The sequence below is a fragment of the Tachyglossus aculeatus genome, chromosome 24 (genome assembly GCF_015852505.1).
Source record: "Tachyglossus aculeatus isolate mTacAcu1 chromosome 24, mTacAcu1.pri, whole genome shotgun sequence".
NCBI lineage: Eukaryota > Metazoa > Chordata > Mammalia > Monotremata > Tachyglossidae > Tachyglossus > Tachyglossus aculeatus.
This window is the reverse complement of record NC_052089.1, coordinates 24,489,277-24,502,946: the sequence shown is the minus strand read 5'-3', so window position 1 is coordinate 24,502,946 and position 13,670 is coordinate 24,489,277. Positions and strand designations below refer to the sequence as shown.

The following is a 13,670-nucleotide window of genomic DNA, read 5'->3' as shown; positions in this document are numbered from 1 at the left end:
GGCTCCCGCTTGGCCCAAACCTCAGGAGGGTCCGGCGGCCCCGGCTAATGCCGGTCTGGAGCGGGACCGTAGTCAGGGGCTTAACAAAGTACTCTGGGTGGCCTTCTATTTACTGTAGTTAAGTTAGCTGGATTGAGTGCGGGCGCGGGGGGTCGCACACGGTGATGGCTATTTGGAAAACTCTGTCGTTGCCCAGTTAAGGACTCCCATCCGAAATGGGATGTGGTTAAAGAACCCGACCGATCGGTCATCTTTCCTGGGTGTGCCTGGGATCTGGTCCTCCCCTGATGTACATATATTCCCTTCCCTCCGCCCCCACCCGCCCCATCAAGCAGGGAGGGCTTCCCGCCTCTCTCTTGGAAACTGGATCGCTTGAAAATGCTGGCTGGTGTTCTGAGAGAGAAGAACCCCTGCTTCCCCAGGCTCTCCGCTGCCAGACCTTCTAGAGGGGTCAGCAGGGCCTGCTGTTTGCCAAGTATTCCACAGCTAAGCCCCCCACCCTCTTCTGCTTGGCAAAAGAGCTGCTGTAAGGTGGGTAAGGGATTATGAGTCCCTTCTGTTATGAGTCCCTTCTTAGATTGTGAGCCCCTTGAAGGCCAGGGACCGTGTCTAACTTTCACCTGTGTATTTTTTTTCCACCTGGGCTTAAGTTCAGCGTTCTGCACAAAGTAAGCACTTCAAAATACTACTACTGCTACTGGGAGCTACCTGGAGGTCCTTTTTCCGGTCATTTTCCAAATGTAGAGAAATATCGTGGCTTAGTGGATAGAGTCACAAGGACTGGGTTCTATTTCCGTCTCGGCCACTCGTCTGCCGTGTGACCCTGGGAAAGTCATTTCACTTCTCTGTGCCTCCGTTACCTCATCTGTAAAATGGGGACTGACTGTGAGCCCCATATGGGACGGGGACTGTGTCTAACCTGATTATCTTGTATCTACCCCAGCGTTTAGTACGGTGCCTGGACATATAGGTAAGCACCTAACAAGTACCTTAAAAAGCAAGCATAATGTGGTGGAAAGAACACAGGACATGGAGTCAGGATCGTGGGCTCTAATCACGACTCTGCTACTTGTGTGCTGCGTGACCATGGCGGGTTGCTTGAATTATCCGTGCCTCAGTTTCCTCGCCTGTAAAATGGAGGTTAAATCTCTGCTCTCCCTCCCCTGTAGACTGTGAGCCCCACGTGGGACAGGGACCGTGTCTGATCCGATTCCATTGCATCTCCCCAGCGCTTAGCACAGTGCTCGGCTAAAAGTCGGGTCATCCGCCAGGTGATGGCACGCGACCAAAGCAGCAAGCGGACTGTGTGTCGAGATCCGTTCTCGACATTCCACCCAGAGTTCCAATGGATCCGTGTTCTCCGAAGACCGCACCTCGGATCTGCCCAGCGAACTTAGGACGTGGTGGCGTCAACCTTTGAGAGCCTGGGAGGAGGAAACGCTTGGAGTTTGATGGTGTCTGGTGGGTTTCTCGGACTCTCTCGCTTCTGTAACCTGGACTGGGATTTCCTGGAGCTAATGTCAGTGTGGGGAATGTGTTTCTGCTTTAGGGCTAAGGGACCCTGACTGCTCCTAGACCTCAGAAGAACCACGGCTCTGGAGTGGATGAGTAGGAATCCAGATGCCCTGGTTTACTGCCTATCAGTAGACGTAAGGAGGCTGAAGCATTCAGTACTACCCTCCACCTCGTTGCCACCCCATGTGGTCACATCCCAATATCTGTGAGAGTGTAAGCTCTTCGAGGGCAGGGATCGTGTCTACTAATTTTATTGTACCGTGGCGTGTGCTGTGTCTCCACTAGGCACTCAATAGGTACTCTTAATTGGTTGGCTGGCTGGTTGATCCGACGGGCAGCAGTCGAATGGAAAATGCCGTGGTACTAATAATGGCTTTGGCCCCTCCAGTGGGTGGAGATGGAGAAGCAGTGTGGCCTAGTGGAAAGAGCACGGGCCGGGGATTGAGAGGACCTGGATTCTAATCCCGGCTCCACCGCAGACCTGCCGGGTGACCTCGGACAAGTCACTTAACTTCTCCGTGCTTCAGTTCCCTCATCTGCCAAATGGGGATTCAATACCTATTCATTCATTCAGTCGTATTTATTGAGTGCTTACGGTGTGCAGAGCACTGTACTAAGCGCTATTCTCCTTTCCTGTTTAGATTGCGAGCCCCACATGGGACCTCTTGTATCTTGTATCTACCCCAGCGCTTAGTGCAGTACTTAGCACTTAGCAAGCGCTTAAAAAATACCACAACCGTTATCGCAGGTGGGGAAGGGTGTGGGGGTGGCCCCTCTCAGGAAGGTGAATTGGGTGTGAAGAGCTTGTCTTTCAGGAAGAGGAGTAGGGTGTCTTGGATTTGGCAGCCACAAGAGATGACGGGAAGAGATGATGTCTCTGCTCCTGTAAGCGTCTCGCCCAACTTCTGAAGGACGGCCTCACGGAAAGGTCTGTCCCTTTCTTCCTTCTCCTTCGTCGCTCCCCTCCTCCCGAGTTCCCCCTCAGAGTTGCCCAGCAGCCTCTGCTGTCTCTTACAGACCCGCCGCCCTGGGGAGCCAACCCGGACTGCTCCAGCCCCCGTGTCACGGGTGCAGGCCCTCCACAGCTCATCTGAGCCTCCGCCTGGTCTCGGGTTCCCGCCGCCGACCTCAGAGAGAACAGCGGCAGACGTTTGGATGTAGCACTGACGAGCCACCCGCCGAAGCATTAAACTCTCCGGTGCCCGGGCCCAAAAGGTCATCCGATCCGGTCCCCTACCTCCAATCCGACCAACGTCCGAAGCGCCCGGGAGCCGCACGGGGACCAAGCTAGGGAGGAGGATCCCTCCACCGATCTGCCCCAGGAGGGGTGTGATATCCCGGGAAGCCACGGCAGCTGGAAGTTGACTTTGAGGATCCACGACTCTTTCTCTATTGCACATCCCTCAGACATCCAGCTCCCAGGGGATCCACCTTTTAGGATCCCTGAGCAGGAGATGCTGGTTATTTTTTTGCCTGCCACAGTGAAACTGTAAGTGACTCCTATTCCCTTCTCTCAGATTTTGTTGTTTTACAAACTTCCCAGGCTCCAGAAGGTCCTAGGACATAGCGCAGTCTCCCAGCCTCGAAAAGTATGGGACTTTTTCTTTTTCTTTCTGTTTTTTTTTTTTTTTCCCCTGAGAGCCACCGAGCTTAATCAGCGTTGTTTGGCTCTGGATGGAGATTGAGCGAGACGGGTCCCGTGACCAATATACACCCAGGAATCGGTGTATAGGAGGAGGAGCAGTGTTGCCTAGTGGAAATAGCACAGGACTGGAGTCTACTTGCCTGCCGTGTGACCTTGGGGAAGTCACTTAACTTCTCGGTGTCTCAGTTTCCTCATCTGTCAAAAGGGAATTAGGTACCTGTTCTTCTGTGTTAGGATGTGAGCCCTCTGTGGGACAGGACTGCGTCCACTCAAATGGTCTTGTATCTACTCCACTGTTTGGCACAGAATGCTTAACAAATACCGTTATTAGTTGTATTAGTAGCATTAATTGAGTGCCCACTTGATGTTTATAGTGTACTATATCGTACTATTGAGAAGCAGCGTGGCTCAGTGGAAAGAGCCCGGGTTTGGGATTCAGAGGTCGTGGGTTCTAATCCCAGCTCCGCCACTTGTCAGCTGTGTGACTTTGGGCAAGTCACTTCACTTCTCTGGGCCTCAAAGTTACCTCATCTGTAAAATGGGGATTAAGACTGTGAGCCCATGTGGGACGACCTGATTACCTTGTATCCCCCCCAGCGCTTAGAACAGTGCTTGGCACATAGTAAGCACTTAACAAAAGCCATTATTATTATTATTATTATTATATTATTATTATTATCTATTATTACTAGATGCTTGAGAAATGCAGTATTGAGAAGTGACGGGTTCCCTGCTCCCAGGACCTTCACTCTATAGGAGGAGGCACAAAAGTGTAACTAGAGTGGTCAGTAATTGAATATGGCTATATATAACAGTGCTAAGGAAGGTGTGAATAAGTTTTTAAGTGCATTTATTCATCCATCCAACCATCTTCCTATTCTCTTTTTCCTCTTTCCTGCAATGATTTTGGATCTGCAACCCCTGCTAGAATGTAAGCTCTTGGAGGGCAGGGATCATGTCGGCAAAGTGCTTCGTTCTAATGCTCAATAAATTGATTGATTGCTAGGCAGTGGGGGGAACCTGGAGGCGGAATCCCAGCTTCCTAGAGTTTGTCCATTTTGGGAGGTGGGGTAAGGCGTGGGATTGAGGTGGGAGGGTGTCATTCCCCGAGGTAAAGTAGCCGCCGCCTCGCCTCTCCTTCCGTGATTTTTTTCTGCTCTGAGGGTTCTGTATCAACACCCAAGGAAAGAGCCGTGCCTGGACAGTGGACTCATCCTTAGGGACAAAGACTCGATATCTGAGATTATCTTCCTTGAGGATCCTGATTCCATAGGCTGGAACTCAGTGGTTCTGATAGAATATTTCCTAGGCCAGCCTTCCTCCCGTCAGCAAGAATTATTGGGCAGCCATGCTGGATCGCAAGCAAATATCCACACTCTCTTGCTTCTTCCCTTGGCCCAGCTATGCCCGAAACGTGCCACAGATCACGTTCCCCAGACGCACATTCCTTTTGGCACCTTCGAGCGATTGCCAGCCTCTTGATTTCCACTGCTTGGAATACTAAGTGGCACGTACTCTAACAGGGATTTGCAGCCATTTCAAGCTGTTGGAAATCAATCAGTAGTTTTTTTATTGAGCACCGGCTATGTCCTAAGTACTGTACTCACTTGGGTGAGTGCAATAGGGATTAAAGCCCAAGGAATTTACCATCTAACAGGGAAGACCCAGAGAGAAATGATCTTCGATTAGTGGACGGGGGGAGGATCATGATAGAATTGGGATAGGAAGAGTAAGGAAAGATCCTAGGGAAATAGCTTAGTGAAGAATTGGAAGTGGACATGGTGTAAAGTGGGAGAAAATGGAGCATGTTTTAACAGACTGGGGTCCTGGTGGTTACGCTCAATGAACATGTTTAAATCTGATAAACGTGGTTTGTAGATAGTCAATCACTGTCAATCAATGGTACTCACTGAGTGCTTGCTGTATCCAGAGGACTATACTAAGTGCTTGGAAGAGTATAGTCCAACAGAGGTGATAGACCCCCCTCCCTGCCCACAAGGAGCTGACAGTCTAGAGGGGGAGACAGACATTAATGTAAGGTTTATCAGACATGCTTTTCTGTTAAAATGAAAGTGCTCTTTCGTTTGTTTGTTTTTTTAATCTCATTTTATCCTAGTTTTGGAGCAACACCATTATTAGAAGCCATAGTTGGCTTAAAATACAAATCGAGGTCATTTGTTCCTGAGGGCCCAGACAGCAAAGACCAACACCAATGTAAATACTTCAGAGAGCTAAAAGGGCTACTTCTTACATACTATTGGTAATGATAGTGACTGCAGATAGGGGAGGTTTTTCTGGGAAGACTTCCTGGAGGAAGTGGATTTATAGTCAAGCTTTGATGAAGAGGACCATGGTTTGGCAAAAAGGCCAGGGAAGGGCACACCAAGGTGAGGAAATCCACTTCATGCAATGGGCTGGAGAAACGCATTCAACTCCCTTAGCATCTCTTGGACTGTCCTCTAGACTGTAAGCTCGTTGAGGGCAGGGAATATGTCTGTTTATTGTATTATATTCTCCCACGCGCTTGGTACAGCACTCTGCAAACAGTAAGCACTCAATAAATACGATTGACTAACTGACTCCAGGGGTAGGCGTGGTTGCCGGGTGGCAAGGCTGATCTGTTGGGGTCACTTGTTTTGTGGCTGAAGAGCGTCCCCAAAATTATATGTAGTATAGCCTAGCAGATGCCGCCCCCGTCCCAGCTGAGCCAAATTCACCTCTCTTAATGCTGCCCCTGGCACTAGGCCCTAGAAATGTGCCTCCCACCAACCCAACCCACCCAAAGATCAAAACCCATCAGAGATGAAAGAAATTTGCACTGTTCCGGTTGGGAGAAGGTCGGGGGGCAACTTCATAGCTGTCTTCAAGACTTTGAGCGGCTGTACGAGGAGAATTTTCCATGCCCACAGAAGACCAAACAAGAGGAAAGGGGCTTGGGTGGAGGCTGGAGAGACTTCGACCAGATGGTTGGAACAATCTCCGACCATCAAGGGATTAAAACACAGAAAAAAGAAGCCACGGAGTTGATTTTTCAACCTTGGGGTGTCTCGATGAGAAGAAAATTCCCCAGCCTGGAGGAACCTGGGGACCTGGATCAGAGGCCCCACCAGCTCTGGGATTCTAGGATTCGGGGTGAAACCGGCACAAAAGCTGGAAAATTCGAGTTCGGGATTGCGTGACTGCTTTCACCTCCGGCCGCGAGAGAGCCTTCGGTTTTCGCTTTGCGTGAGGCCCTTTGAAAAGGCCGTAGGTTCCCCGTGGACGTGCACACTAACCCAGATCGGGAGCGTCGATTTCTTTTCAGCTGCGCGAGGTAACGGGAGCCGGGAGCCAGGCTGGGACGGGCCCCCAAGCCAAAAAGGTCATTGGCAGAGCAGTGACCCGGAACCAATACCCCACTGCCCTTGTGTCTTCCAGGGTGCGCGGACTTGCATCTACTGGACATGTTGACCCCTATGGAAAGGAAACGGCAGGGGTACATCCACGAGCTGATCCTGACTGAAGAGAATTACGTCAATGACCTGCAGCTAGTCACAGAGGTAAAGCGAAGAGGGTTGGGGGAGTGGGACATCTGAGGGGGAGAAAATCCTCTCTCTGACAGCGATTCTGTCGTCCTTATGTGGGACTGGAGCGTGATACCGTTGATTCAGGGATGGAGAGAATCCTTTAGGAAGAGAGCCTTATCCCATACGAAGAGGAGCTCCAATGCTCATATCCGGCAACTCTGTGGAGTTAGGGGAGACGTCATTCGTGACTCTTGGCTTTGTAGGGGGATAACCCCTTCTAGACTGTGAGCCCACTGTTGGGTAGCGACCATCTCTATGTGTTGCCAAATTGTGCTTCCCAAGCGCTTAGTACAGTGCTCTGCACACAGTAAGCGCTCAGTAAATACGATTGAATGAATAACCCAGCCGGCTCACTATTATCTGTTCTGTTGAGGGGAATGGCGATGCTGATGATGCAGGATAACAGATGACACAAAACGGAGGCAGTGCTTGAGCCAAAAAGGGGAAGCTTCTTGAAGAGCCGAGGAGGCAGCCCTGAGGCAGGAGAAAGAGATGTGAACTGCAGGTGCCCCAGAGGGACGTGAAAAAGGACAGGATGATGGCTGGGAAAGGCTGGGTCCTATTCAAAGGCTTCCCTGACCTGGCTCAGGAGTCCTTGGTGGCTTCTGGGGCAGAGCCACGTAGGGGTCCCAGCTTGCTGCGGGCCCCCCGACTCTCTCTGAGACTTTTTACCTCAGTTTTTCTCTCTGTCAGCCGCAGGACCCCTCATTTTTGTCTCAGGACCCCACCTTAACTTGGTCCCGCAACCAATTTGCGTGGGAGCGTGCCAAATGCGAGTTCTGGAGCGGGAATCAGGTGGTTCCTTTGAGACACCACAGGACTCCCTCCACCACCGAAGGTTTCCGGTGGACGACCCGCTGTTGAGACTCAGCGGGGCCTTGGTGACGTTAGACATCTGGGCGGATGAGTTGACGGCTGGGAAGGCCCGACGGAAGCTTTCATGGTGTGGTGCTAACCCTTGTTTTCTCCATCTGGAGGTCTTTCAGAAACCCCTAATGGAATCCGAGCTGCTGACGGAAAAGGAGGTGGCCATGATTTTTGTCAACTGGAAGGAGCTGATAATGTGTAACATCAAACTACTGAAGTAAGCTGCTTCTCTGTAGTTGCTTGTCTGGCTTCTCTCGCTGGGTCTCTCTCTTCACTGAGTAACTCTCATGCTCACGCACACTGCTTCCATCGCTCCCCTCCAAAGCACTGTGGTCCAGTGAAAAGAGCACAGGGCTTGGAGTTGGTAGACCCAGGTTTTAATCTTGGTTGTCACTTATAACAATAATAATAATAATGGCATTTATTAAGTGCTTACTATGTTCAAAGCACTGTTCTAAGCCCTAGGGAGGTTACAAGGCGATCAGGTTGTCCCATAGGGGGCTCACAGTCTTCATCCCCATTTTACAGATGAAGGAACTGAGGCGCAGAGAAGTGAAGCCTCACTCCCCCTCGTGCCCCTCTCCATCCCCCCATCTTACCTCCTTCCCTTCCCCACAGCACCTGCATATATGTATATATGTTTGTACATATTTGTTACTCTATTTATTTATTTATTTTACTTGTACATATCTATTCTATTTATTTTATTTTGGTAGTATGTTTGGTTTTGTTCTCTGTCTCCCCCTTTTAGACTGTGAGCCCACTCTTGGGTAGGGACTGTCTCTATATGTTGCCAACTTGGACTTCCCAAGCGCTTAGTACAGTGCTGTGCACACAGTAAGCGCTCAATAAATACGATTGATGATGATGATGATGAAGCGACTTGCCCAAAGTCACAAAGCTGACAATTGGCGGAGCCAGGATTTGAACACCGACCTCTGACTCCAAAGCCCGGGCTCTTTCCACTGAGCCACGCTGCTTCCCCACTTCATCATCATCATCAATCGTATTTATTGAGCGCTTACTATGTGCAGAGCACTGTACTAAGCGCTTGGGAAGTACACTTGTCTGCAGGATGCCCTTGGGCAAGTTCACTTCCCTATGCCTCGGTTTTCTCATCTGTAAAACGGGGATTCGTGTCCTGTTCTCTAGATTGATTCACTGAACAGGGGATGGGGGGAATTGGGGCAGGCGTCCTGGAGTAGGTGTCCTTAGCCCGAGAATAAACATTAAAGGGAAGCTGAGTCCCGGCACCTCCCAGCCGGCTCCCTTGCCGGTCCTTCCGACCCCTCCAGAAAACGATCCCCTGCCGGTGTTTCGGCCCATGGTGGGGTGGCTGACGGCTCCCATTCCCGGTGCAGGGCCCTGAGGGTGCGGAAGAAGATGTCGGGAGAGAGGATGCCCGTGAAAATGATCGGCGACATCCTCACGGCCCAGCTGCCGCACATGCAGCCGTACATCCGCTTCTGCAGCTGCCAGCTCAACGGGGCCGCCCTCATCCAGCAGAAAACCGACCAAGTCCCCGAGTTCAAGGAGTTCGTCAAGGTAAGGCGCTGAACCGTCGTGTGTTAGCCAGGGTCTCCCTAGCACTCCTCTGCCAGGAAGTAGGATTTCTGGTAGGTTATCATCGAGACTCACTTAGCTTAAGGGGTAAAGCCTGCTAAACTGTAAACTCCTCAAGGGCATGATAATAATAATAATAATAATAATGGCATTTGTTAAGTGCTTACTATGTGCAGAGCACTGTTCCAAGCGCTGAGGGGGGGATACAAGGTGATCAAGTTTTCCCACAAGGGGTTCACAGTCTTAATCCCCATTTTACAGATGAGGTCACTGAGGCTCAGAGAACTTAAGTGAGTCAAGGTAAGGCGCTGAACCGTCGTGTTAGCCAGGGTCTCCCTAGCACTCCTCTGCCAGGAAGTAGGATTTCTGTTGGTTATCATCGAGACTCACTTAGCTTAAGAGGTAAAGCCTGCTAAACTGTAAACTCCTCAAGGGCATGATAATAATAATAATAATGGCATTTTTTAAGTGCTTACTATGTGCAGAGCACTGTTCTAAGCGCTGAGGGGGGATACAAGGTGATCAAGTTTTCCCACGAGGGGTTCACAGTCTTAATCCCCATTTTACAGATGAGGTCACTGAGGCTCAGAGAAGCTGAGTCACTGAGACTCCGAGAAGTTAAGTGACTTGCCCAAGGTCACACAGCAGACATGTGGTGGAGCCGGGATTCGAACTCATGACCTCTGATTCCAAAGCCCGGGCTCTTTCCCCTGAGCCACGCTGCTTCTCTTGAATAGGACTAATACTACTGTACTCTCCCAACTGCTCAGACGCTGCTCGACATACAGTGCTCCGGGAATGCGATTAGACTGCACAATCCTCAAAGATTGGGATTGTAGGCTGTATATATGTATATATGTTTGCACGTATTTATTACTGTATTTTATTTGTACATATTTATTCTATTTTATTTTGTTAATATGTTTTGTTGTCTATCTCCGCCCTTCTAGACTGTGAGCCCGCTGTTGGGTAGGGGCCTTCTCTATATGTTGCCAACTTGGACTTCCCAAGTACTCAGTCCAGTGCTGCGCACACAGTAAGCACTCAATAAATACGATTGAATGAATGAATGAATAAGTGCATAACAAATACTATCAGAATCCTCTTGCATTGTCGAGGCTACCGCTCTGACAGACAGACCTCGGTGGCCTCCTTGCTACTTCAAGGGATGTGACCTTTGGAAGTCTGCAGCCTGAGCGGGTGCCCTCTCTACCGTTACAGAGACTGGCCATGGACCCACGCTGTAAAGGGATGCCCCTGTCCAGCTTCATCCTGAAGCCCATGCAGCGGGTGACCCGATACCCCCTCATCATTAAAAACGTAAGTTCCTGTTGACCGGGGTCATGGGGTCGGAGGTGTCCGGGAGCTTCTGGGTCTTAAGAAGCTGTAAGCCCCTTGCGGGCGGGGAACGTGGCTACCAGCTCTGTTGTTTTCTCCCAAGCTCTTAGTATGGTGCCGGTAAATACTCAACAATTGCCACTGATCATCATCATCAATCTTATTTATTGAGCGCTTACTGTGTGCAGAGCACTGTACTAAGCGCTTGGGAAATACAAGTTGGCAACATATAGAGACAGTCCCTACCCAACAGTGGGCTCACAGTCTAAAAATCGATGGATTGAAGAGGTGAGACCGCCCCCCGCCCCTTGTTCTGATCACATCGAACGAAAGGGTCGAGTGTCCACCGCTCCAGCCGATGGGAAATCCGGGAGTCTCCTTAGGGACGGTCAGCCAGTCTGCCTCAGGTCAGCGTGACGGTCACTGCCCTTGGCTGGGTTCAGCTTAGGGCTTTGGAACCGAGTGGCGGGGTGATGTGTATGTTTATACAGATTTGTTACTCTATTCATTTTACTTGTACATATTTACTATTCTATTTATTTTGTTAATGATGTACATTTAGCTTTAATTCCGTTTGTTCCGACGACTTGACACCTGTCCATATCTTTTGTTTTGTTGTCTGTCTCCCCCTTCTAGACTGTGAGCCCATTGTTGGGTAGGGACCGTCTCTATATCAATCAATCAGTCAATCAGTCGTATTTATTGAGCGCTTACTGTGTGAAGAGCACTGTACTAAGCGCTTGGGAAGTACAAGTTGGCAACATATAGAGACAGTCCCTACCCAACAGTGGGCTCACAGTCTAGAAGGGGGAGACAGAGAACAAAACCAAACATGTCGCCGACTTGGACTTCCCAAACGCTTAGTACAGTGCTCTGCACACAGTAAGCGCTCAATAAATACGATTGAATGAAGAAATGAATGAACGATGCTGAGAGAGTTATTTTGGCCAATTGCTGCCTCTTTCCCGCTGCCCCCTGCTCACTGTGCACTTCGGTTACCGTGACAATGCTTCTGTTGCTTGTCCTTTGTTACTCTTGGGAATTTTGACCTCGCTGTGTCTGTGCGTCATTTCCTTTAGACTGTCAGCGCCTCCAGGGCAGGGGCTGTGCCTCCTCTCTCTGCCCATCCCTGCGGTGCCCAGTCACAGAGAGAAAGAGACGGAGAGAGAGAGACAGAGAGAGCGTGCATGCCTCCTGTCTTCCCACATTGGACTGTCAGCTCTCCTTGGGCAGGGACCATGTATCCCTCCCTTTTTCCGTGGAGGGCGGCCCATTCATTCATTCAATCGTATTTATTGAGCGCTTACTGTGTGCAGAGCACTGGACTAAGCGCTTGGGAAGTCCAAGTTGGCAACATCTAGAGACAGTCCCTACCCAACAGCGGGCTCACAGTCTAGACGGGGGAGACAGACGACAAAACCAAACATGTTAATAAAATAAATAGAATAAATATGTACAAGTAAAATAAATAACTAATAAAAACATATATACAGGTGCTGTGGGAAGGGGAAGGAGGTAAGGCGAGGGGATGGGGATGGGGAAGGGGGGAGAGGAAGGAGGGGGCTCAGTGTGGGAAGGCCTCCTGGAGGAGGTGAGCTCTCAGTAGGGCTTTGAAGGGAGGAAGCAAAACCATTCCCACTCTGCAGTGGGCCCAGCTGTTCCATCTCCAAGGGTGCCAAGCATAGACAGGAAACTAATAGTCCTGGTGCCTGTTAGGCGCTTTCAGCTCGAGTGTCGAACCAGTTCTCATCATAAGGCGCCAGTTCTTTGTGTTTGGCTAGCTTGACTGTGTCCACCCATTCGGGGACCTTTAGCTTCCCCGACTTTTAGAGGAAGGCAGCCGGGGCTCGGACAAACTCCTTCACAGTGACTCCTGGCATCGTGCGGCCTCCGCGCTGCCGGGCGGGGAAAAGCCCAGGCCGGGCCCGTGGGGCTGGCCAGTGTGTGAGTGAACATTGTCCGCCCCAGGGAGAGAGCGAGTGAGGCCCAGCCATCTTGCTGTCACCTGCAGATCCTGGAAAACACCCCCGAAAACCACCCCGACCACTGCCACCTGAAGCTGGCCCTGGAGAAGGCGGAGGAACTGTGCTCCCAAGTCAACGAGGGCGTGCGGGAGAAGGAGAACTCGGACCGGCTGGAGTGGGTCCAGGCTCACGTACAGTGTGAAGGCCTCTCGGAGGTAGGTGCCCCGGGGGCTCCAGGCTGTGGGTGTGGCACTGGGGAGATGGAAACACCGCCCTTCCCCTTGCCCGCTCTCAGAGACGGGGCTTGGGACCTTAAGGAAGCAGCGTGGCCTAGTCGATAAAACACGGGCCTGAGAAGCAGAATGACCTGGGTTCTAATCCCAGCTCAGCCACTTGTCTGCTGGGTGACCTTGGGCAAGTCGCTTCACCGTGCCTCAATTACCTCATCTGTAAAATGGGGTCAAATCGTAGGTCCAAAGTACCCACCCCAGCTATTCGTACAGTGCCGAGCACGTAGTAAGCGCTTAGCAGGTACCCACGAAAGGGCGGGGAGCAGTTGCCTCAGCTTTAGCACTGAATTCCCACCTGCCGGCCTCTCCAAACCCCGGCCCTTCCCTTCCCGTTCCGGGGCGGGGGATTTGTTTCCTTCCCAGCAACTGGTCTTCAACTCGGTGACCAACTGCCTGGGGCCCCGGAAGTTCCTGCACAGTGGGAAGTTGTACAAGGCCAAGAGCAACAAGGAGCTGTATGGCTTCCTCTTCAACGACTTCCTCCTGCTGACCCAGATCATCAAGCCGCTCGGCTCCTCGGGCACCGACAAGGTCTTCAGCCCCAAGTCCAACCTGCAGTACAAGATGTACAAAACGGTGAGGCAGAGCCCCAATGCCGGGGCCGGGGAGGGAGCGGGCGGGCAGGTGGGGTCCTCCGGAGGAGGCTGGACGTCAGGAGACCTGGCTCCCCCACCGATCTGCTCAGTTCCCTGATCTGGAAAATGGGGATGAAGACTGTGAACCCCCCGTGGGACAACCTGATCACCTTGTAACCTCCTTGGCGCTTAACAAATGCCATCATTATCATCATTATTATTATTATAAGGGCTCAATCAATACCACTGATAGATAGATTAAATGTATTCAGGGAAAAGTAGGCTGGACAGTCAGGTCGAGCCAGCTCTGTGCCACTCACGTGCCTGAGGGGGTGGGAGTCTTGCGG

General features: G+C 51.1%; 1 protein-coding gene across 1 annotated transcript in view; it reads left to right on the top strand.

Moving 5' to 3' along the window:
- The window catches only part of ITSN1 (intersectin 1), a 179,014-nt gene that overhangs the window by 139,877 nt on the left and 25,467 nt on the right, over nt 1-13,670 (top strand). Inside the window, 6 exon segments of the mRNA XM_038766277.1 lie at nt 6,578-6,699; nt 7,704-7,810; nt 8,955-9,138; nt 10,378-10,476; nt 12,506-12,673; nt 13,112-13,324. Coding sequence (XP_038622205.1) covers nt 6,578-6,699; nt 7,704-7,810; nt 8,955-9,138; nt 10,378-10,476; nt 12,506-12,673; nt 13,112-13,324 — 893 coding nt within the window.